This window comes from Equus quagga, chromosome 2, assembly GCF_021613505.1.
Source record: "Equus quagga isolate Etosha38 chromosome 2, UCLA_HA_Equagga_1.0, whole genome shotgun sequence".
NCBI lineage: Eukaryota > Metazoa > Chordata > Mammalia > Perissodactyla > Equidae > Equus > Equus quagga.
The window spans coordinates 41,535,457-41,560,687 of NC_060268.1; the positions used below are offsets into that span (position 1 = coordinate 41,535,457).

The 25,231-nt window shown below is 37.7% G+C and overlaps 1 protein-coding gene across 3 annotated transcripts in view; it reads left to right on the forward strand.

Moving 5' to 3' along the window:
* Positions 1-23,103, forward strand: part of TRIM69 (tripartite motif containing 69) — a 49,042-nt gene extending 25,939 nt beyond the window's left edge. For 2 of the 3 annotated variants that reach the window (XM_046655496.1, XM_046655500.1), the window contains 6 exons: positions 5,838-6,314; positions 7,145-7,240; positions 9,854-10,087; positions 10,878-10,900; positions 10,983-11,107; positions 22,351-23,103. In XM_046655496.1, coding sequence (XP_046511452.1) covers positions 5,838-6,314; positions 7,145-7,240; positions 9,854-10,087; positions 10,878-10,900; positions 10,983-11,107; positions 22,351-22,892 — 1,497 coding nt within the window. In that variant the 3' untranslated portion in view covers positions 22,893-23,103. The remainder of the gene's footprint in view (positions 1-5,837; positions 6,315-7,144; positions 7,241-9,853; positions 10,088-10,877; positions 10,901-10,982; positions 11,108-22,350) is intronic. The other variant, XM_046655497.1, reaches the window with a different exon arrangement.
* The last annotated feature ends 2,128 nt before the right edge of the window (positions 23,104-25,231 follow it).

Consider the following 25,231-nt stretch of genomic DNA (forward strand, 5'->3'; position numbering starts at 1 on the left):
GCGATTTGGGGAGAAAAAGCAGAAAAAAAAAAAGAAAATTTGCAACAGCGGTTATCTCAGGGGCCAATCTTTAAAACAACAACAACAAAAAACCTGCACCTCTACAAGCAGCTAATCTTCAACAAAGGTGCCAACAACATACAATGGAGAAAAGATAGTCTCTTCAATAAATGGTGTTGGGAAATCGGGACAACCACTTGCAAAAGAATGAAAGTAGACCATTATCTCGCTCCACATGCAAAAATAAACTCAAAATGGATCAAAGACTTGAAGATAAGTCCTGAAATCATAAAACTCCTAGAAGATAACATCGGTAGTACACTCTTTGACATCGAACTTAAAAGGATCTTTTCGAATACTGTGTCTTCTCAGACAAGGGAAACAAAAGAAAAAGTAAACAAGTGAGACTTCACCAGACTTAAGAGCTTCTGCAAAGCAAAAGAAACTAGGATAAAAACAAAAAGACAACCCACCAATTGGGAGAAAATATTTGCAAATCATATATCCGACAAGGGGTTGATCTCCAAAATATATAAGGAACTCACACAACTGAACAACAAGAAAACAAACAGCCTGATCAAAAAATGGGCAGAGGGTATGAATAGAAATTTTTCCAAAGAAGATATACAGATGGCCAATAAACACATGAAAAGATGTTCAACATCACTAATCATCAGGGAAATGCAAACCAAAACTACACTAAGATACCACTTAACACCTGTTAAAATGGCTGTAATCACTAAGACTAAAGATAACAAATGTTGGGGGCTGGCCCCTTGGCTGAGTGGTTGGATTCGTGCGTTCCACTTTGGTGGCCCAGGGTTTTGCTGGTTTGGATCCTGGGCAGGGACACAGCACCACACATCAGGCCACACTGAGGCAGCATCCCACATAGCACAACCAGAAGGGCCTATAACTAGAATGTACAACTATGTACTGGGGGGCTTTGGGGAGAAAGAAAAGAAAAAAAAAGAAGATTGGCAACAGATGTTAGCTCAGGTGCCAATCTTAAAAAAGCAAACAAACAAATGTTGGACAGGGTGTGGAGAAAAGGGAACCCTCATACACTGCTGGTGGGAATACAAACTGGTGCAGCCACTATGGAAAAAGTATGGAGATTCCTCAAAAAACTAAAAATAGAAATACCATACGACTCAGCTATCCCACTACTGGGTATCTCCCCAAACAATTTGAAATCAACAATCCAAATTAACATATGTACCCCTATGTTCACTGCAGCACTATTCACAATAGCCCAGACATGGAAACAATCCAAGTGCCCATCGACTGATGATTGGATAAAGAAGATGTGGTATACATATACCATGGAACACTACTCAGCCATAAAAAAAGATGAAATCATCCCATTTGCAACAACATTAATGGACCTGAGGGTATTATGCTAAGCAAAATAAGCCAGATTGAGAAAGATAAACACCATATGATTTCACTCATATGTGGAATATAAACAAACACATGGCCTAAGAAAATAGTTCAATGGTTACCAGGGGAAGGGGGTTGGGGGGTGGGCACAGGGGGTGAAGGGAGCACTTAGGTGGTGACGGACAAGAAATAATGTACAACTGAAATTTCACAATGATGTAAACTATTATGAACTCAATAAAAAAGAAAGTATTGTGTGTAATGGTCAGAAAAATTGAAACAAATGTCCATCAACAGTAGACTGGATGCATTCATTGTGGCATAGTCACACAATGAAATACCATATATAATTGAAAAGGAACAGCTGCATGGATTCTCTATGGATTAATCTTACAAACATAATGTTAAGAGAAAGAAACAAGTCACAGAAAAATATAGTAGGATTCCATTTATACAAAGTTCAAAACAGAAAAAAGGGACCAGCCTGGAGGTGTAGTGGTTAAGTTTGCACACTCCACTTCTGTGGCCTAGGGTTCATGGGTTAGGATCCCAGGTGCAGACTTACCTACTGCTTATCAAGCCATGCTGTGGTGGCATCCCACATACAAAACAGAGAAAGACTGGCACAGATGTTAGCCCACGGCCAGTCTTCCTCACACACACAAAAAAACCCCAAGAAAAAACCCTAAACACTGTGTTGTTTAGCAATGCAATCATAGATAAGAAAACAATAAAGAAACGTGTAGGAAGGTTTAACTCAAAAGGCAGGATATTGGCTCTCAATGAGGAGAAGGGAGACATGTATAATTAGGAAAGAACACACGGGGGCATCTAAAGTATTTTTAGTTGGTGTTTTATTTCTTATCTGAGTAGTAATTACAAAGAGTTGCTTTGTTATTATTTAAAATGAATACAAATATGTTAAACACTCTTATGTATGTATAATATATCTCAATAAAAAGATAATAAGAAAATATGGCTTAATACCAACACATTTATAAATTTAGGCAAAAAAAACTACCAGAAAAATACAAATTACCATAACTGTCTCAGAAAAATATAGAAAATCCAAATGATCCTATAACTATTCAAGAAGTAAATCAGTACTTCCAAATAAAACAAAACCAAAAACCAAAACATCAATCCCAGAAGTTTTGCTGGCAAGTTCTGCCAAATGCTCAAGGAACAAATAATTCTATTTTTCACACAAACTCAGAGAAGAGAAAAAGAAGGCACACTCCCCAATTAATTTTATGTGGCTACTATAAGAAAACCAGACAAGGATAGTTTAAGAAAGGAAATTTAAAAGCCATCTCACTCATGAAGACAGAGGTTGAATCCTAAACAAAATATTACCAAACCAAATCTAAGTAAATATTTAGATTTATCTAATCTAACAAGACACAATCATAAATAAGACAATATATCATGACCAAAATGGATTAATTCCAGGAAAGAAAGGTTCATTTAACATTAAATAACCTAGAGAACATTTGCACACTTGTACCAGGAAACGTGGAAAAATGTTCATAGTAGCATTGGTAGTATGGCAAACACCAAAACAATCCAATTGGCTATAAACAGTAAAATGTATAAATAAATTTTCGTCAATAGAATATTATATAGTACTGAAAATGAATGAACTTCAGCTATGTGTATCAACATAGATGAATCTCAAGTCATGCTGAACAAAGAAAGCAAGGCACAGATAAATATATAAAATGATTTTGTTTATATAAACATCAAAACAGGCAAAAAAGGGAATGATTGACACAAAATTCAGGAGTGATCATCTCAGGAATAAGGGAAGGGACATATAGGTGGTAGGGAGCATATGGAGGATTCTAGGGGAGTGGGCAAGGCTCTATCTCCTTTCATGGTTGTTCATCTATCAATAATTCAATAAGCTATACTTTTCTTTCATGCTGCTTTCTGTATTTGCATTCTGCTTGAAAATGAAAAAGTTAAAAAAATTAAAAACTTTTATTAAAAGATACCATTAAAAAAAAAGGTACAATCAAGAAAGTGAAAAGACAACCCACAAAATGGAAATAGATATTTGCAATATGTGTAACTTGTAAAGAACTCCTGTTTAGAATATGTGAAGAACTCTTGTGAATAAATAAAAAGACTGACAACTCGATAATAAAATAGGTGCCTTGAATGGATACTTCACAAAAGGGGAAATGTAAATAAACAATTAATATATGAAAATGTTCCCAATATCCATTGTAATCAGGCAATGCAGATGAAAGCCACATGCAATATTACTGAACATCTACCAAAATGGCTAAAATGAATATACCTATACTAAGTGTTGACAAGGATATGGGACAACACTGGTGGCAGTATAAATTGCTACGACCACTTAGAAAACAGTTTGGCAATATATACTAAGCTGAATATATGCCAATCCTATGACCCACTCCCAGGTATATACCCAAGACATATGTATATATACATTATATATGTATATATATAGTCAAGCATTGCTTAAATACAGGGATACATTCCGCAAAATACATCATTAGGCAATTTTGTCATTGTGCGAACATCAGAGAGTGTACTGAAGGGGAAAACTATTTGCCATCCCAAAATATGTCTCTTTAACATGAAGATTATTTTAGACTGATTATTTTATTTTTAAAGATTGGCACCTGAGCTAACAACTGTTGCCAATCTTCTTCCTTTTTTTTTTTCTGCTTTTTCTCCCCAAATCCCCCCAGTACATAGTTGCATATTTTAGTTGTTGGTCCTTCTAGTTGTGGCATGTGGGATGCCACCTCAGCATTGCCTAATGAGTGATGCCATGTCCGCGCCCAGGATCCGAACCAGTGAAACCCTGGGCTGCCGAAGCAGAGCATGCAAACTTAACCACTCGGCCACAGGGCTGGCCCCATAGACTGATTATTTTTAAGAAACAAAAGACTCAGAGTTTTTCTTATTACCTCCTCCTTACTGCCTAAAAGAATTCAGATTAAAAAAACCTGTCTCAGGAAGTGAGCTATCACCTTAGCATAACATGAACTAGGTGGTAGACAGGGAGGAACCCAGAAATGCCTGTTTGTTGGGCTCCCCTCTGTGTTCTTCTGTTTGTTTGTGGCCAAACATCTATTTTCCAAATGTTTACTCCTTTTCACCTACCTGTAAATTGCCTTCTTTCTCTTTGAAGTCCCTGACTTTCCCCACCCCCACATCTTTTTTTGTCTTTAGCTGAGAATGGTATTTAAGGTGAGGGTATTGTTCGTTTTGGTGAGTTACTCAGTTTTCCTGGGTCTCTCCCATGTATATGTTATTAAACTTTTTTTCTCCTGTTAATCTGTCTCATGCCAATTTAATTCTTAGACCAAGTAGGAGAACCTAGGAGGGTAAAGGAAAATATCTTCCTCCCCTACAATACTTACACAGACCTGGTGGTATAGCCTAGTACACACGTAGGCTATATGATACTAATCTTGTGGGATCACTGTTGTATATGCAGTCTATTGTTGACCAAAATGTCATTATGTGGTGCACAACCATACACTCACCAAAGAACATGAGTAAGAATGTTCTTAGCAACACTATTTATAATTGCCCCAAACCAGTAACTATCCAAAAGTCTATCAATAGTAGAAGGAGAAGTAAATTATAGTATATTCACAATGGAATTCTGTACAGCAAGGAGGATGAATGGACTACACTTACATAGAACAATATGGATAAATCTCACAAATGTAAAGCTGAACAAAAGAAGCCAGCAACAAAAGAGTACATATTGCATGGTTGCTTTTATACAAAATTCAAAAATAGGCAAAACTAATGTATGATGTTGGAAGTCAGGATAGGGGTGAACCTTGATGAGGGACAGTGAGTTGATGCAGGCATATGGTGGGGGGGCTTCTGGAAAGCTGGTAGTGTTTTGTCTCTTGATCAGAGTGATGATTACAGAGACATGTTCATTTTGTGAAGTCATTGAGCTCTACACTTAGGATTCTGTGTTTTTCTGTATATATGTTATTTCTGTAATGTGTTTTAAACAAATGAGAGGAAGAGGGCCTGGGTGATATTATGATTGGTGATATTATGCCACTGAGTGAGGAATCTAACTGATCTCCCAATTCTTTTTGCATGACTTCTAGAAAACAAAACAAAAAGGTAATACCAGTAGAACAGAAGTTGAAAATAAAACTTTCAACTGATACATGGGGAAAGTGGGTGGATAGAGGGATGTGTAACAAAATAATTTTATTTGGTTGAGTATTCTTTCTTCTTCTGCCTTGGTTTGTTGGAAGTAGTAATAAACTATGAGATTAGAAAACACTGAATTTATTGGATCACTTTCAAAAGAGAGATTATGGTGCTTTTACTCTGGCTGCACCAGTTCTCTGCTCCTTTAGCAATGGAGCCCACTGTCTTGGAGAACTGAAATTTGCAGCAAGAAAGAAACTCATTTTAGCTGTTCTTTTCCAAAGGTATCTTCCAACAATTCCTCCAACATCGACCCAGGCAACCACGTTGAAGTGAATGATTTGACCACCCAGATACCCTCAAAAGTGCAGATACAAGATATTACTATGGAGCTACACTGCCCACTGTGTAATGATTGGTTCCGTGATCCACTGATGCTAAGCTGTGGCCACAACTTCTGCCAGGCCTGTATCCAAAACTTTTGGAAGCAGCAAACAAGGGAAACGTTCTGTCCTGAGTGTAAGATGCTATGTCAATATAGCCACTGTACATTCAACCTTGTCCTGGAGAAGCTGGTAGAGAAGATTAAGAAGCTACCCCTACTCAAGGGCCATCCACAATGCCCAGAGCATGGAGAGAACCTGAAACTGTTCAGTAAGCCAGATGGGAAACTGATCTGCTTTCAATGTAAAGATGCTCGGTTGTCTGTGGGGCAGTCTAAAGAGTTCCTGCAGATCACTGATGCTGTCCAGTTCTTTATGGTGGGTGAGCCCTGGGCCTTGAGTAATCTTTTAGGAAAGCTGGGAAAAATCTTTTGTAGGAATTCTTCTCTCTTCCAATCACACTCCTTTATTCACATGATTATTAGAAAGCTCAGAGCGCTCAGAAAATACAATGCAAAGTTCTTTCTCTAGAGTTCTGATTGCAGGAAAGGAGCAATAGAGGAGCTCTGGCCTATTCCCTCAATCAATCAAATATTCACCTAAACCCTGCCACGACAGCACTCCACCTGACACTGAGTAGAATATGGACATATAAGATATTACTTTTGTTATAAAAGTCTTGAAATTTAGTCAAGTTTAAAATGAATAAAACTATAGAAACGATACAAGTTAGTCTACTATTAAGAGCTAAATTTTGTCACATTTGTAACTCACAGATGTTTAGAATTTCAGAGAAGATTAGACAAAACTGAAATAGTCAGGGGATGTATGATAAGAGAAAGCTTGAACTGGGAAATCATTTGGATCTGGATGGGCAGAAGGAAGAAACAGATGTTCCAAATAAGAACAATGTAAGTGAAAGTATAAATAGTGAGAACAGTGTAACTAGAATAGAAAATGTATAGAGTCCTGTTACCTTCTTCAAACCCCTGTAGTTAGTTAATAAGAAGGTAAAACTAAGTTTTTCTGCTACTTGTAATGTTCTTCACAATTCTTAGAAGAGACAGGAACTACGATACAGGGGAAAGGAAAGACTTTTGCAGCAAAAGCTCACCTTTTTTTTCTGACACATCGGGCTTTTGGGGGAGATGTCCTTTACGGCCCTTCATCCCAAGTCAGTGTGGGTTCATTCTATGTGATATTCCCAGGAGGAGCTTACCATCCATCAGGGTCAAGTGGAGGCAACCCTGAAGGAACTTCAGTCCCTGAGGAACATGCAGAAAGATGCTATTGGTGCTTACAAGGTGAGGAGCAGGGTAGAGGGGTTATGGCATAGAACTGGAATACACTCTCCTTGTAACTTCAGCTATGTGGGTGGAAAGGTGCCTAGACATATACCATCAACACGCTAAATGGCACCTGGGCTATAGAATTAGAAAACAGACATTGTAGGGTAGCAAACAATATAGCAGTGGAGTAGATTCCCAGTAGCTAATCAACAGAGAGAGCAGACTGACCTTTCCCCTAATATACTGACCCTTTTGATGGTTCAGTCATTAGGTGATTGTTTTGGGGTTGTGATCTGCTTGGGCTTTCCCTTTATCTATGGCAAAATAAGGAATTCATCAGAAAAATCCACTAAATATTGCTAAGTCCAAAGAAATACCTTTCTTTCCTTTGGGTTTATAGCCAGGCTACCTCTGAACCAAGGTCTCTTGGATTGCTGTCTTTTCCCATTTTATTTGATCTTTCCTAGCTTCCTCCAAACTAAATAAAACTATTGCCTATACTTTCAACTTCACAGGAGCTCTAGGGCAACATTAATAGTTAGAGACCAGGAAAATCAGTACCTAGGTTTTGGGGCTACATTAGGAGTTCTGTTTCTTTATTAATTATTCTAGGGAGGAGAGTCTTCTCTGGCATTTGGCATCTGGAAAAAGAAATATGTACAGTGAGGGAAGGAAGAAGAATAGATGGAAATAATTGTATCTCCAGAGAATCTTGTTCTTGTTGTAAGAGTTCCTAGTTCAGCTATTACATTCATTCAAAAAATATTTGAGTGGGTCAGGCATTATACTGGACTATACTCCACTAGAGTGGAAGACAGATGTTAATTAAATAATCCCACTAATGACAATAAAATAACAACTGTGGTAATTGCTATAAATGAAAATATAGGGTGCTATGAGAGCACATAAATGTAAAACCTAATCTAGACTGGGCGAGGGGTGTTCTCTGAAGAAGTCATCTATTAAAAATTGAGAATTGAAGGATGAGTGACTTAGCCAAGTGAACTGGGTGAAGGGAATATGAAGGAAGTGGTGGAGAAGAATGTTCTATGAAGAGGAAAGAGCATATAGAAAAGTCCTGAGACAGGAAGTTAGTTGCTATGTTAAACAGAGAGGCCAATAAAACTGGATCATGGTGGACAAGATGTGTTGAAGAGGCAGATATGGGTCCAATCATGTAGGCCCTTGTAGGTAATGTTAAAAATTTTGAACTTCATCCTGTGAATAATGAGAGGCCATTAATGGGTTTACACAGGACATGGTTTCATCTCATTTTGAAAATGTCAGACTGGTGTCGGTGTGGAGAATGGATTGGAGAGGAACAATGATAGGATAATGGTTAGAAGGCTACTGCAGTGGTCCCAGAGAATGATGGTGGTGGCTTGGACTAGACAGGCAGAGGAGATGGAGAAAAATAAACAGCTTCAGAATATGCTTTGGAGATAAAAATAACGTGGATATAGTGATTGATTAGACATGAGGGGTAAGTGAAGTTGTCAAATAGACAGTTGGATATAGGAATCTGGAGCTCAGAAGTTGGTCTAGGCTGGAAATAAGAAGTCAGCATTTGGTGGTATTTAAAGCTGTGGGAGGAGAGGCTATTACCTAGAAAGAGAGTATAGAATAAGAAGGGGAAAGAGCCCAGGACAGAATATCAAGTAACTCTAATATTTAGAAGTTGGTTAGAGGAGATTGAACCAACAAATAAGACTGAGAAATAGTGGTGAACTAGATAAAAGGAAAACTGGAAAAGTGTGAGCTAGAGGGGAGAGAGTTAAGAATATAAGAGTGCAATATAATGATGGACCACAGAATCAAAGCTGGGTAAGAGGGGACATGAAGACAGAAGTTGATGAATAGAAATAGAGGGGTCAATGAATAAGAGGTTTCAATGAGACTGAATAATTGTTGCAATAGGGGTACGTGAGTAAGTGAGCATAAAAAGTTAATTTTGGAGATGGTACAATTGCTAGGGATGATAAAATCCTCAGTGTGACTAAGAGAATGAGTAGATAAAAGTGGAAATCACTAGAAGTGAGGAGGATAAGGAACTGAGAAGCCAGGATGTCAGATGGCTCACCCATGAGGATGTTGAAGTCATTTAAGAAAAGAGCTGTAAATATAGCAGTTATTGATTTCGGTGCTTCAGGCATTGCCCATCACCTGCTTCTTCTATGTTGTCCTGGCAGCAGGAGTGGCAGTCCCCCAGTTCTGATTTCTAGATAAGGACAGTTCTTTCAGCCTCCTTATGATCCCAGTCTAAAAGCATCACTTGGTAGATATTGGTTTGTAATTCTGGGTAGGAGGGTATAATCGTTCATTCTAGAATGTTTGATTAACCCCACAGTCTTATTTAATATGGCATTGGTTACCACCTCTGTATTGCAATAGGAACCTAGAGACCACTTTTGACTATTTCATCCTGAACTATTAAACTAGCTCAGAAAGACAGAGTAAGTCTTCCAAAGGGCTCCATTTCGTATGGTTGAATGTTGATACTCAGCAACCATTTTTATGCATTTTCCTATTATGGTATTTCCCAAGTTGTGTGAGTATTGGTGGTGTGGGCTCCCATCCCCAAGTGCTAGTCTCAGTAATTACGATGGTGATGATCATGGAGGTTTCCAGGAAAACAAGCTACACCTGCAGCAACACGTCTCTTTGGAGTTTCTAAAGCTGCATCAGTTCCTGCACAGCAAAGAAAAGGACATTTTAAATAACCTCCGAGAAGAGGGGAAAGCCTTGAATGAGGAGATGGAGATAAATCTGAACCAGCTTCAGGAACAGTCTCTCCTAGCCAAGGAGATGTTGGTGAGCATCCAGGAACGGAAGGAACAGCAGAACTCCTTCGACTTTCTCAAAGTGAGGCTCTATATATCAACATGACTATGAGGACTCTAGAGGGCGGAAGAGGATGGGAAAGGAGGTATAAGCAGTTTTCCCCCACCAGGAGGGGCAAAAAACTCCTGCTGTCGTGCTTTTAAGATTCTGTGGAAGAAAAGCAGGAGGCTATTTTTGCTTTACACTCAATAGAAAGCTTTACTTTCACCCTACTAGAAAAGAAGATAATAAAATGCCATTAATAACAGTATGAATTAATATTTTAATATTTATCTATAAAAAAATTTGAAGCTTTATTTCTCAAAAATAATTATGTTGCAACCTAAGTTGTATCTTTGACTAGCTTTCAGCAATCATAATCTGACCTGTTTGAAAAGCTGTTTGCCAGTCTGTGCTACCTGAAGTTTCACCTCTACGGTGGCATTGGTTACCACCTCAGCACTCAGAACCTAAATTAGCCAGAGTAAGGAAAAATAGCCTTGGGGCTGGAATACTTATTGTATTTTTCTCCTGAGACTATGTGGCAGTATAGGTAAAAATAACTTAACCTTAATTTCTCTATTGTTCCATGTAAAAAGGAACTCTAGAAAAGTATATCAAGATAAGGCCAGTTTATCCTGGGTCAGATGAAGGACGCAGATCAGAAAAGGCACACGGAGGATGAGAGGAGTTGGTGGAGATGGGATGGGGACCATCTGCACAGGATCCCGCTATTGACGATCAAATTCTGGTGGTGGCCAGCATCACCAAAGAAATTTCTGGAGTTGATGAACAGGCATCTAAGTTCTCTATCTCTCTTTTCCTCTTCTAGGACATCACCTCTTTCTTGAATAGGTAAGTGTTTCCATATAGTATTAATACCCTTCTTTCAGTCCCTAGAGGATGTCTAAGAATAAATGATTTATGTCACCTGCAGCTTGGAGCAAGGAATGAAGGTGCTGACACCCAGAGAGCTTATCTCCAGAAAGCTGAACGTGGGCCTGTACAAAGGTCCCATCCAGTACATGATCTGGAGGGAAATGCAGTCCATTCTATCTCCAGGTATCAGTGGGTAAAAGCTATTGGTTCCTGGGGCTCTTAATCTCTGTTTTATTTGTGGGACCTCTTCTGTGGCCCCAATTAGTACTTTACAATCTGGGACAGGGGGAAGGATGGCGTTTAGCCAAAAGAAGGCTAGTTGGTATAACTGAATTTCTTCTGATAACATGACCTAAGAATTTATGACTTTTTACTGGTAAGTAGAGTCTGATGTCAGAATTACTTCTCAACCTATGATTTTGTTTGATTGTCCTGTCAAATGTGACAACCAATATTTTATCCTGTTTTGCTAAATCAGTTCTACAAATCCCTGGAGCTTCTCTTTCCTGGAGGAGGAGGTTACTGAACATACTCTTTGCATGTAACAAGGTGTTTACAAGTCCTCTTGTGTTTGATGGCCATCATATAGTGTACAGCATCTTAGGATATTGTTTAGAGGTCTTCAATGCTTCAAAAGAAAACCAGTAATTTCGATAGATGTGCCTAATAAGGACAGTAAGTTTTCATTATCCTGTAGATACCAAAGGACTGAGCAGCACAGAAGAATACAAATGGCATTTCAAGAACATAAAATAAAGTTCTAAATAAAAATCTTTTTAGAAATAAAGTTCTAGATAAAGTTTTTTATAGAATTCATATAGACTCATTAATATTATTGTTTATAGTTACTGATTTAATGAAAAAATCACAAATCTATCCCTGTTAACTATTTTTCCAGGTAATTGATATTGAAAAAATCATCTTTACTGAGGTATAATTAACATAGAATAAAATTCACCAACTTTAAGTGTACAATTTGATGAGTTTTGACAAATGAATATACTTATGTAAATATCTTCAAAATGAAGATATAGAAAATTTCTATCATCCCAAAAAGTTTCCACATATCCCTTTGAAGTCAATCCTTTCCTTCTATCCCCAGCCCCTGACACTCACCAGCCCCTGACACTCACCGGTCTGCTTTATTTCACTTTAGTTGTATCTTTTCTAAAATCTCATATAAGTGGAATCATGCAGTATGTAGTCTTTTGTGTCGGGATTTTTTCGGTTAGCATAATGCTTTTTGAGATTCACCTACATTGTTGCATGTATCAATAGTCATGTTCTATGGATACATCAAATTTGCTTATTCATTTATCAATTGATGGATATTTGGGTAGTTTCTAGTTTATAGCTATTATGAATAAACTTGCCTGAACATTCGTTTACAACTCTTTGTGTTTTAACTTCTTTGGGGTAAATACCTCATGGTGAGATTACTGGGTTGTATGTTAAATATATGCTTAACTTTATAAGAAACTACTACATTTTTTTTCTACAGTGGCCCTAATTAGTACTTTAGAGGCCAGAGGACTGTCCCAGACTCTAACCATTTTACATCCCCACCTGCAATGGATGAGAGTCCCAGTTTCTCCATATCCTTGCCAAAAGTTGATATTGTCAATCTTAATTTTAACCATTTATTACATGTATAGTAGTATCTCATTGTGTTTTTTTTCTTCTTCTTCTTCTCCCCAAAGCCCCCCAGTACATAGCTGTATATTCTAGTTGTAGGTCCTTCTGGTTGTGCTATGTAGGACACCGCCTCAGCATGGTTTGATGAGTGGTGCTAGGTCTGTGCCTGGGATCCTAACTGGCAAAACCCTGGGCTGCTGAAGTGGAGGGCGAGAACTTAACCACTGGGCCATGGGGCCGGCCCCTCATTGTGGTTTTAATTTGCATTTCCCTACTGACTAACGTTGGGCATCTTTTTATGTGCTTCTTTGCAATTCATATTTTTTTTGGTTAAGTGTGTTCAATTTTTTGCTCATATTTGTATCAAATTTTTTTAATTATTCAGTTTTTAAAGGACACAAATTTTTTTTTAAAGATTGACACCTGGGCTAACAACTGTTGCTGATCTTCTTTTTTTTTTCTTCTTCTTCTCCCCAAAGCCCCCCAGCACATAGTTGTATATTCTAGTTGTAGGTCCCTCTGGTTGCGCTACGTGGGACACCACTTCAGCATGGCTTGATGAGTAGTGCCATGTCTGTGCCCAGGATCCCAACCCGTGAAACCCTGGGCCCCCAAAGCATGTGAACTTAACCACTCAGCCATGGGGCCATCCCCTAAAGGACACAAATTCTTTATCAGATGTATGTTTGTCAAACATTTTCTCTCAGTCTGTGGCTTGCCTTTTCATTTTCATGACAGGGTCTGTCAAAGAACAAAAGTTTTTAATTTTGATGAATTTCAACTTACCAGTTTTTTTCTTTTGTTTTATTCTCTTTGTGGCCTAAGAAATCTTTCCCTAGCCCAAGGTCACAGATTTTTTCCTATACTTTCTTCTAGAAGTTTTATCAGTTGAGCTCTTATATTTAGGTCTATTATCAATTTAGAGTTAATTTTTGTATATAGTGTAAGGTAAGGGTCAAGGTTATTTTTTTTTCCCATATGAATGTCCAATTGTTCCCACATCATTTGTTTAAAAGACTGCTTTTTTACCACTGAAATACCTTGGTACCTTTGTCAAAAATCAACTCTAAGTCTACTATCAACTCTCAATTCTGTTCCATTGATCTATATGTCTATTCTTACACCAATAAACAAGTCTTTGTCACTGTAGCTTTATGGTAAATCTTGAAATTAGTTACTGTGAGTCTTCCTTTCAGTTCATCAGTTTTGATTCACGTATTTTGAAGCTCCAATATTAGGTGAATACACCTAGGATTTAGGATTGTTATGACCTCTTGATGAATCAATCTCATTATGAGTATGAAATGTTCCTCTGTATCCCTGTGAATATTCCTTTTTCTGAACTCTGTTTTGTATAATATCGATATTGCCACTTCTGCTTTCTTTAGATTAGTATTCACACAGTGTATCTTTTTCTATCACCTTACTTTTAACTTGTGTTTTTATATTTTAAGTGTGTTTTATGTAGCTAGCATGTTGTTGTCTTGCTTTTTTATCCAATCTGACAATCTCTGTCTTTTAATTGAGGTATTTAGACCATTGCCATTTAATGTTATCAGTATGATTTGGTTTAAATCTAGCATCTTGGTATTTGTTTTTATTCATACCATCTGTCCTTCGTTGCTTTTTTTTTTTTTTCTCTACAGCTACCTTCTTTGGATTAAGTGTCTTTTAGTTTTCTCTTTCACCTTCACTATTGGATTATTATCTCTATTTCTTTATTTTAAATTTTTTTTTACATTTTTGGCTGGTTTAGGATTTTACAATATGCATCTCTAACTTATCCCATTCTATCTTCAAATAATAGCCCTTTATGTTTAGTGTAAAAAACTTACAACAGTATACTTTTACATTCCTCATCCTTTATGCCATTCTTGTCATACATTTTATTTCTACACATTATAAATTCTACATATGTTATTATTATTGCTTTAAACAATTATATTTATATTTTTTATTTTTTTGTGAGGAAGACTGGCCCTGAGCTAACATCTGCTGCCAATTTTCCTCTTTTTGCTTGAGGAAGATTGTCACTGAGCTAACGTCTGTGCCAATCTTCCTCTATTTTATGTGGGACGCTGCCACAGTGTGGCTTGATGAGTAGTGCTAGGTCTGCATCTGGGATCTGAACCTACAAACCCTGGGCCACCAAAGCAGAGCATGCGAACTTAACTGTTATGCCACCAGCCTGCCCCTAAGCAATTATCTTTTAAAGAGATTTTAAATGTGAAGAAATATTTTTTATATTCACATATTTACAATTTATGGCACTCTTTATTCCTGGATGTAGACACAAATTTCCATCTGATGTAATTTTTCCCTCTGCCTGAAGAGCTTCCTTTAACAATTTTTATAGTGCAAGTATACTAGTGATGAATTATCTCAATTTTTGTTTGTCTGAAAAAAATCTTTATTTTACCTCATTTTTTTGAAAGATATTTTCCCTGATATAGAATTCTAAGATGATGGATTTGTTTTTTGGTACTTTAAAGACGTCACTCCATTGTTTTCTGACTTGCATAGTTTCTGATGAGATGTCTATGATCATTTTTATCTTTATTTCTTTGACTGTACTATTTCTTTTTTTTTTTTGGTTACTTTTAAGATTTACTTTTTGTCACTTGTTTCCACCAATTTGATTATGCTGGGTCTTGGTGTGATTTTCTTTATATTTATTCTGCTTGTGGTTCATTGAACTTCTTGGATTTATGGGTTTACAGTTTTCATCAACTTTGGAGTAATGTCAGCTATTATTTCTTCAAGAAATTTCACCTATCCCCATTTTCTTCTCTCCTTCTGGGGCTCTAATTTTACATATGTTAGATCACCTCATATTGGCTCATTTGTTATTGATACTCAGTATTTTTTAGCCTTTTTTCTCTCTGTGCTTCATTTTGAATAGTTTCTACTGCTACTTAAGTTCTCTCATCTTTTCTTCTGCACTATCTAATCTTCTGTTAATCCTGTTCAAGATGTTTTTCATTTCAGATGCATTTCATTTTTAGAAGTTTCATTTGGGTCTTTTTGTATCTTCCATTTCTCTCCTTACCATGTTCATGTTTTCCTCTACATTCTCAAGCAAATAGAAGATATTTATGATAGCTGTTTTAATGGCTTTGTTAATTCCATCATTGTTGTCATTTCTGGGCATGTTTTTGTTGCTTGATTTTTCTCCTTACTATGGATCGTATTTTCCTGCTGCTTTGCATGGCTAGTGATTTTTTTCTTTTTAATAAACTTCATTTTTAGGACACTTTTAGATTTATAGAAAAGTTGAGAAGATAGCACAAAAAGTTCTCATAAACCTTATCGCCAGTTTCTCCTATTATGACTATCTTACAGTGAGTGTGATACATTGTTTTTACAATTAATGAACCAATACTGATATGTTATTATTGATTATAGCCCATAGTTTCTTTAAATTTCTTTAGTTTTACCTAATGTCATTTTTCTGTTCCAGGATCCCAGCTAAGATGCCACATTACATTTAGTTGTCATGTTTCTTTAAGCTCTTCTTGGCTCTGACACTTTCTCAAATTTCCCTTGTTTTTGATGACTTCAACAGTTTTGTGGAGTACTGGCCATATATTTTGTAGGATGCCACATTATTGCAATTTGTCTGATATTTTTCTCATGGTAAGACCTGGGTTATGAGTTAGTGAGAGGAAGACCACAGAGTTAAAGTGCCATTTTCATCACATCATATCAACCACAGATACTGTCAACATAATTTATGACCATTGATGTTGGCTTTAATCACCTAGCTGAGGTAGTATTCATAAGGTTTCTTCACTGTAAAGTTACTCTCCCCTGCTCTTCCACACTGTACACTTTAGAAGAAAGTCACTATGTGCAGCCTACACTTAAGGAGTGGGGAGTTATGCTCCGACTCCTTGAGGGTGGAGTATCTACATAAATAATTAGCCCACTTTCTAAGGTAATACTCTTCTGAGTACTCTGCCTGATGTTCCACATATTATGACATTTTCCCATTCTGGCTGGCAGGATTGAAAATTATCCCCAGTCTTGTGTGAGCTCTAGAAATTGTTTAGACTACTGCTCTCTGGAGATTCTTTTGCTAGCCCTGAAGAGTTTCACTGCAGATCGGTATTCAGCCACAGCCTTGAGGGAACCTCTTCGTAGATTTTGAAAGTCTCCATGCGGCTCCCTCCACTGTGTTACTCTACTCTGAAAATTTTAGCTGTCTTGGTATCACAATGTGTTTTTCTTCCTGTCCTCTTTGCCCTGCGAATTCAAACTTCATTTCTAGCAATCATTTAAAGCATAAACTGATTTTTCTTTATTTTTGGTATAATTTTACATCTAAGAAAATCAAATGGGATTTATGTAATATGTGGCTATTTTACTAATAATGTAACTGTGGTCAAACCTGGGTAAAATATACATCATACTTCTTATTTCTAGGCCTTTGCTTATTCTGCTGGTTCATATTTTCTTCTTTCTTGCCTTACAAGAGAGGCTGTTGCTCAAGGGCAGGGGCTGGTAGTTTTTCTGTAAATGGTTAAATAGTAAATATTTTAGGCTTTGTGGGCTGTATGGCCTTTGTCAAAACTACTTAACTCTGCCTTTATAGTGAAAAAGCAACCACAGACGATATGTAAATGAATGGCCATTGATATGTTCCAATAAAACTTTATTTACAAAGAAGGCAGCTGGCCTGCTGGTTGTGGTTTTACTAATTCCAGTGTAGGGAATCATTCCATTTAAAATATTTCAATACATTTCCTTTAGTTTTGTGTGTATCAGTAAAATATCATCAAAGTTCATTCGTTTATTAAACACACTCTAATAGAGGGCCTACTACATGCTAAGCACTAAGTCGGGCTCCAAGGATATAGAAATAAAAGATGTAGTTTCTGCTCCGAAGGAGAGGCTAGAAGACCAACTTAGAGCCTATTGTAGCCATCTAGGTAAAAAATTATTAAGATCTAAGCCAAAAGCATGGGAATGGGAATGGAAAATAAAGAATAGACTCCAGAGACAGAATTCTAGAAGCTGAAAGGTACTGGACAGTAGTTTGTAGTAAGGGATAGAGAAAGGTGATGTCAAGGATGGAAATGTAAGAGATGCACATTCTGGAGGGAGCTGTTGAGTTCAATGTTGGCCGTATTGTATTGAAGGATCTACAGGACAACTAAGTGAATATATTCAAATAGGTAACTATTCTAACTGGAGCCTAGTAGAGAGGCCAGGGCTGGAATAATCACTAAAGAGTGAGGTAGCTGAAGCTATTAATAGAAATGAGACTTCCCAAGGAAAGTGAGAACATACAGTCAAGGAGGGAGCATGTTATAGAGAACACCAACAGATAAAGCGCAATGAAGTCCCCAAAGGCGACTGAAGTATTCTAGCAAGAGAAATAAGATGAAAACCAGGAAACGAAGTTGACATGGAATCTAAGGAAAGAGAGCATCAAGGAGAAGGGAGTGATTATTCATGCTAAATGTGAAGATCAATTTACAAAGTGATTGGAAAAGAGATGTTATTAACAACAATTGATGACTGTGGTAAGGGCAATTTCAAAAGAGTGGAATGGGTAGAAGTTATATTGTGAAGGGTTCAGGAGTTATTTGGAATGAGGCAGTAGTGAAGTGACTAGACCACTCATTTGAGAAGTTTCACAAAGATGGGAAGATATGAATGTGGGAGTAGAGTCAAAGAGGACTTTTAAAAACATACTGAAGGGAAGCAGACTATAGTAAGGCAGGAATCAACAGTAAAACAAAAGGAATAATTGGTGGAAGTAAGGAAGAGATACCTAAAGCAGAGAGATGTACTGTTCCCTCTGAAACTGGACAGGAGATAAAGACAGTAGAGGCAAACAATTTTATCAGATGGAGCTGGCAGTATGAGTGGGAAGAATCAAGGGATTTTATAAGATGTAGTATAGTTTCTCTGTGAAGCAGGAGATGAACTCTTCTGCCTGGGAGTTGGAGGGAGGAAGTGATGGAATAGCGGTTTGGGGAAGAAGTTAAAGGTTTGAAATTGCTGTTGTGAAAAACTGGAGAGGACTCAATTTGGGAAATACAGGAGTTCTGGGCAGTGCTGATGGAAATAATGAATTTGTAGTGGTATCCATATGTACAATTTTGTGATTTTCCTCCTGCAGTGGTCAGGAACTGTGTTGTGAATTTGAATAGCTAGGTAGATTCAGGGTTGGAGAGTTGTATGGCAGGTGCTGCAGATAAGAAGATAAAAGTGTTGAGGTTATTGGCAACAAAGCCACTAACATGAAGCTGTTTAGGGAAGGATTTTAAGCCAGGAAGCACATAGATTATGATAGTAAGGAGAAATCAGAGACTAGAGTAGTTACTGAAGTCAAGTAATGGTTGTAGGCGGAGATGAGAGTAAGAAAGCTCAAAAAATAAGAGAGTGGGATATGTGAGTTTAGGATTTTAGAGAACAAATAGTTCCCGATGACTACAAAGTCCAAAATATGGTCACTGATATGGACAGCTGAAATGTAATGGAGTCAAAAGTCACTAGCAGTAAAGTCAAGGACCTGCAAGAAGTAGCTATATCCAAAGGACAGTGAAATCACTTGGGATGATTGGGCTGGAGCTGGGGTAGAGGAGTAAAGTTAATCCAAACTGCAAGGAGTGTAACCAGGAAGTTTGTACACGATAGCATCAAATTGAGATAGAGGGTAATGTGAAATATGAAACGACAAGAGCCTCAAATGAAGAGTAATTTTTACATGAGGATGAGGAGTAGAGTAGGCATTTGGAAGTGGCAGTGGTGGCTACTAGATCCCCGGCATCTGAATTTGGAAAATGAATAGTCTAATGAACTTTCGGAAGCTGTGTTTTTTCGGGAAGAACCAGACAGGTTTCTGTTATAGTAGGGAGGTTATGAGAGAATTCTGTAAACTGAGGATGCAGGAGAGTTAATTAGGGAGGGAGTTCCAAAAGGCAGAGTGGAAAGGGTTGGGTGGAAGCAGTGGGAGGATGAGTGAAGGTAGAGGAAGCCAGAAACAGAATAATGGGGACAAGAGTACATTAGAGGATAAATCACTGGAGGGATCTATATTCTGAGCGTTGGCTAAGGATAACAGGAATATGAGGCATGGTGGAATTAGTTGGTGTCAAGGTTTCAAATGGAACTTTGAAGTTCGTTTATTTAACAGTTACTTGAACACCTAGGAACAGTTCTAAATTTTGAACATATATGAGGAGATAAAACAGATGAAGTTCCTGCCCTCCTAGAGATTACATTCTAGTGAAGAAGATGGACAATGAACAAGTACATAATTTCACACATTGTGGAGAAAACAAAGCAAGGTACACTCAATAAATAATTATTCATGAAAAAATAAAACAGGATAAGAGCACCAACAGTGATGAACATGCTATTTTAGATGGAATGGCCAGAGAAAACCCCTCTGAGGAGGTAACTCACCACCCACCCCCACTTTATTGTAGAAATTTCCAAACATACAGAAAAGTTTAAAGAATTTTATAAAGAACATCCCTATACCTACCTAGATTCTATCATTAACACTTTACTGAACCTGCATGAACAAATGCTGAAATAATGTAAAGGAGTGAACCACATGGGGAAAGAGAGTCTGGGGACAAGGAAAGAAAGTGTGAAGGCCCTGAAGTATGAATGAGCTTGATGATTCAAGGAACAGCCAGAAGGCAAAGGTGGTTGGATTAAAGTAAATGGGGGGAGTGTGGTAGGGAGATGAGATCGGAGAGGTGGGGAAATCATGCAGGTCTTTGCTCTCTAAGGACTCTGGAGTCCTTACCTTGGGTGTGATGGGGAGCGTAAGAGTGTGTTGAGTAGGAGAACAAGATGATCTCATGCATATTATGGGCAGAATAGGTTACGATGGGCAAGAGTGGAAACAGAACAGTTAAAAAGCTATTGCAAAAAAAAAAAAGAAAAAGACAAAAGCTATTGCAGGAGTTCCAGGCCAGTGGTATTTGCGGAAGTTATCTGTCCATATATTCTGAGCAGGCTTAGAATATATTTTAAAGGTGGAGCTGACAGAATTTACTATTGAATTGAATATGGCATGAGAAGAAAAGAGGGGATGCAAAGCTGACTCCTAGGAATCTTCAGAGCTAGTGCAGGCTGCGCTAGCTGGAGGTGTCAGAGGCTTGGTGATGAGAGCACACTGGGGTTCTAAAAAGGTTGGTAAGAAGCTTTATGATACCTCCAAAGAAATACTAGTCCTCACATTGGAAAGAGTAACGACCCAAAGTGGATGGGGATATGTGAGGGAGAGAAGACGCAGCCTATATGGAAAAATTCAGGATTCTTCAGCCTCTTGTTGGAAAGAGAAATCCTTGGGATGATGGAAAAGACTCAGGCTTTCCTGGGAAGAGAGAGTTGGATTGGATTGATCTTGCTTCCAAGGATAAATAAACCCATTAACAACAATTGTATGCATATATGTATCCATGTCCATGATGTGAACATACATAGTTTTTATGTTTCCTTTATCAAATTTTGTGCCAAGGTGCAACTACCTCACACCTAGAATTTGTGTCATCTCCTTGCTGGTATGCTTCCAACTTCTCTTCATCTAGAAATTCTTTTTTATACTGCTGCCCACTGATTTGTCTAAACTAATGCTTATCAAATTACCTGTGATGAAGCCCCAGTTTTTAAAATCTCAATTGTCATGGACTGAAACGTTTGTAGAATACAATATAAATTAACTACTTGAAAAAGTAGAATTAAAAAAAACAAAGATAACAAAGTGCAAACCAGTTTTTTAATTATTAGAGTCAACTGACATAAAATTATCCTGCCAGGTTGCTATGAAAGTTTCTAAGATCTCACTCATTTTTTTTTTTTTTTAAAGATTGGCACCTGAGCTAACAACTGTTGCCAAGTTTCTTTTTTGTTTCCTGCCTTTACTCCCCAAATCCTCCCAGCATATAGTTGTATATTTTAGTTGTGGGTGCTTCTAGTTGTGGCATGTGGGACGCCGCCTCAACATGGCCTGACGAGCAGTGGCCTGATGAGCAGTGGCCTGATGAGCAGTGGCCTGACAAGCAGTGCCATGTCTGCGCCCAGAATCTGAACTGGTGAAACCCCGGGCCACCAAAGCGGAGCGCGCGAACTTAACTACTTGGCCACGGGCCGGCCCCTAAAGTCTTACTCTTAATTTCTGTACTATCTTGTCCCAGACAGGTAAACACACAGTTTGTGGACTACATTCTGATGAACAGTGGCATAAACCACTCCAGATCTCAAAAGACCCATTATCTATTAAATCAAATATAAACTTCTCACCATTGTCGTCTAAACTCTATACCAGTTAGCTCAGTCTTACCTGCCTCTGACAGGCAAGCCCTTACTTTCTCTCCCACACAAGCTACTGTTTTCAGTCTATTCCTTTTTTGCCTCGGTTTACCCAAAGCATCATGAATACCTCTCACAGATGTTATGCCACAACTGAAACACTTACTGTCCTTAGAAAGCTCTCCTAGGACAAACTTAACTAATCTTTACCCCTTCAGCATTTGAATTTTCTTATATTGACTAGTACAGATTTATATCATTTGTATTGTTTTCTTTATTATAGCATAAATTGCTTCAGAGTAAAGTCTGATTTTTTAACACAAATATAAAAATGTCTAGAATATAGCCAATGGACACCAAAACAATAAAAAGCATATAGGTTATTACCTGTCTAACAGTGTATGTGCATGGGGAGATAAAGTACTGGTGTCTATGTAAATACTGTCTTTTACTACAGGAATTTGTATTCACCCTTCTCTCCCATGCCCTGCTTTCTCTTATTTTCTTACTAGGACTATCTCCCCTAACTCTCGACCCTAAAACAGCTCACCCAAATCTGGTGCTCTCCAAAAACCGAACCAGTGTGTGGCATGGTGACATTAAGCAGGTAATGCCCGATGATCCAGAGAGGTTTGACTCCAGTGTGGCTGTGCTGAGCTCAAAAGGCTTCACATCTGGAAAGTGGTACTGGGAAGTAGAAGTGGCAAAGAAGACAAAGTGGACAGTTGGAGTCGTCAGAGAATCCATCATTCGGAAAGGCAGCTGTCCTCTAACTCCTGAGCAAGGATTCTGGCTTTTAAGACTAAGGAACGAAACAGATCTAAAGGCTCTGGATTTGCCTTCTTGCAATGTGAAACTGATTAACAACCTCGACAAGGTGGGAATATACCTGGATTATGAAGGAGGGCAGGTGTCCTTCTACAATGCTAAAACCATGACCCACATTTACACCTTCAGTAGCACTTTCATGGAGAAACTTTATCCCTACTTCTGCCCTTGCCTTAATGATGGTGGAGAGAATAAAGAACCATTGCATATCTTACATCCACGGTAATTAGTCATACTATTGTATAAATTCAGAGTATTATTAAAGAGGTATTGAAATAGTTTACCAGTCTCACTGGTTTCTCTTCCCAATTTATGTGGAACTCTGGAATAACAAAAAGAGGATTCACAAATTAAATTCCATTCTCAGTGTCCTAGGTGGATTTCACTGGAGCCTTTCAAGAAAGATGTCATTCTAATTCTCTGGGGTCTAGGAGCCACTCTCATGAGAGTGATCATCATGCTACTGTTACTGGAGTAAACTGCAACTTGAGTTTGTGGCGCTCAGGAAGCCTTTTCAAATGTGCCCAGAAATTCTATTGTGCTGTCATTATTCTCCAGCATAATCACTCTTAATAGATGAATTTTCATATGTGTACTCTTTTTTCCTATTTAATTATCTTTTAATATAAATTTTGCAACATTTCTTTTCTGGAACTTGTTGTTATAATTTTAAAAAACTGCTCCAGAGACTTAAAGGAAAAAAAAAAGGAAATGGTCTGGGCTAGTTTATAATCTTGTCTTGAATTCTCTCAAGATACATTTTAGTCCAGCAAATCTCTGACTCTTTCTCAGTCCCTTTTTCTTACTTTATCTACCTATGGGGGCACTTGTTTTTCTGCATTCAAATACATTTAAGTATTTCCATCTACTTTTGACTATGTCCTTTTCATCATTCCTGCCTATAATTTAAATATCAGTATTTTTCATCTTGTCCTCTCCAATATACTCATCCTCCAGCTTGTTGCTTCTTTCAAGTCTACAGTTCTTACCATCACTGATCTCAGCAGTACCCTTGATGAACTGTCCCTATTTACTCTCCTTGGAAGACCCACCTAACTGGACTTCATTCTCTATATCTGACGGATTTTTTTGGCGGGGTGGGCGAGGTATATGGGACCTGCAGCACCGACCCTCTAAAATTACAATTAGCACAGCTCTTTGGCAGGGTGAAAGCCCCCTATCCTATCTGTCATAATGGAAGGATACACACATACTACATGTAATATTCATGTAGTGTTGGCATATACGATACACATACATTTATAGTTGCTGATTTGGGTAAACAGCCATGACATGACTATGGCTACACTTAAGAAATTTCTTTTGTTTCTTAATGAATTCACTTCAATCAGAATATAATGAGGACTTATTTTGTGCCTGGAACCTTGCTAGATGTTTTGAAGGACATAAAAGAAGCATAAAAAGAACAAAAGGTTCATTTCGGGAGATTTAAAAGAAATTCAGATGCTTGGACCCCACCCAAGACCAATTAAATCAAAATCTCTAGGAGGTGGGGCCCAGACATTCGTGGTTTCTAAATGCTTTCCGATGATTCTAAAGTGTGTCTAGAGCAGAGAGCCACCGAACTAAAGGGACATGTTTCCTTTTAAAAAAATTTTTTTTAATTTAAATTTACAGAAAAATTGCATATTCGTATGATAAACTCCCATACACTCTCCATGTGGATTCACCAGTTGTTAACATTTGCCACATTTTCTTATTCTCTCTCCCCCACATCCACTGCATATGATTTTGTGTGTGTATAATTATTACTAATGTTATTTTTGGTGCACCACTTTAGATTAAGTTGCAGGCATTATAATTCTTATACCTAAATACTTCAGTGAGTTCCTCCTAAGAACCAAGATATTCTCTTACATAATCACAGTGCTAAATTATCAAATTCAGAAAATTTAACATTGACATGATACTACTTACTAGTTAATATACACTCCATATTCACTAAGTAAATATTTCTAATGGTGGGGTTTTTAGGCACTGTGGTAAAGAATTTCAAGTAGCATGACAAGGAATTTGGGTGATAGAAGAGGGCCTCGTTGCTACCTCTTAAGTCATATACAGAGTTCTAGATAACTGAAATCTAAAGTCTGTCCTTGGGGACAGACAAATGCTACAGAGTTCGGAGAAAGGAGACGTCAGTATTCACCAGAATAGGAGGAGAAAATTCCATGGAAAAGTTGGGATTAAGTCAGAGTAGAGAAAGATGAGTAGGAATGAATAAAAATTCTAATCTGAATTTGGAAAATATACTTCTTAAAAATGAATTTTTTTGTGGTGATGGTTGTGTAGCTATATAAATATACTACAAATTAGTATATTTTATGGGATGTAGCTTATATCACAATAAAGCTGTTTTTTAAAACAGGAAAAGATAAAAATGAATATTATATTCAAATCACCAGGGGAACAAGGACAGACCACAGGTGTACACGTATTTCCCTCTATCTGTAGGTGTCTACCTTAATACTTTCTCTGATGCACTACATCAGCTCTCCAGCATTTGCCTTAACATAGATGACACAAATTTATTTTCCCACAGTTTTC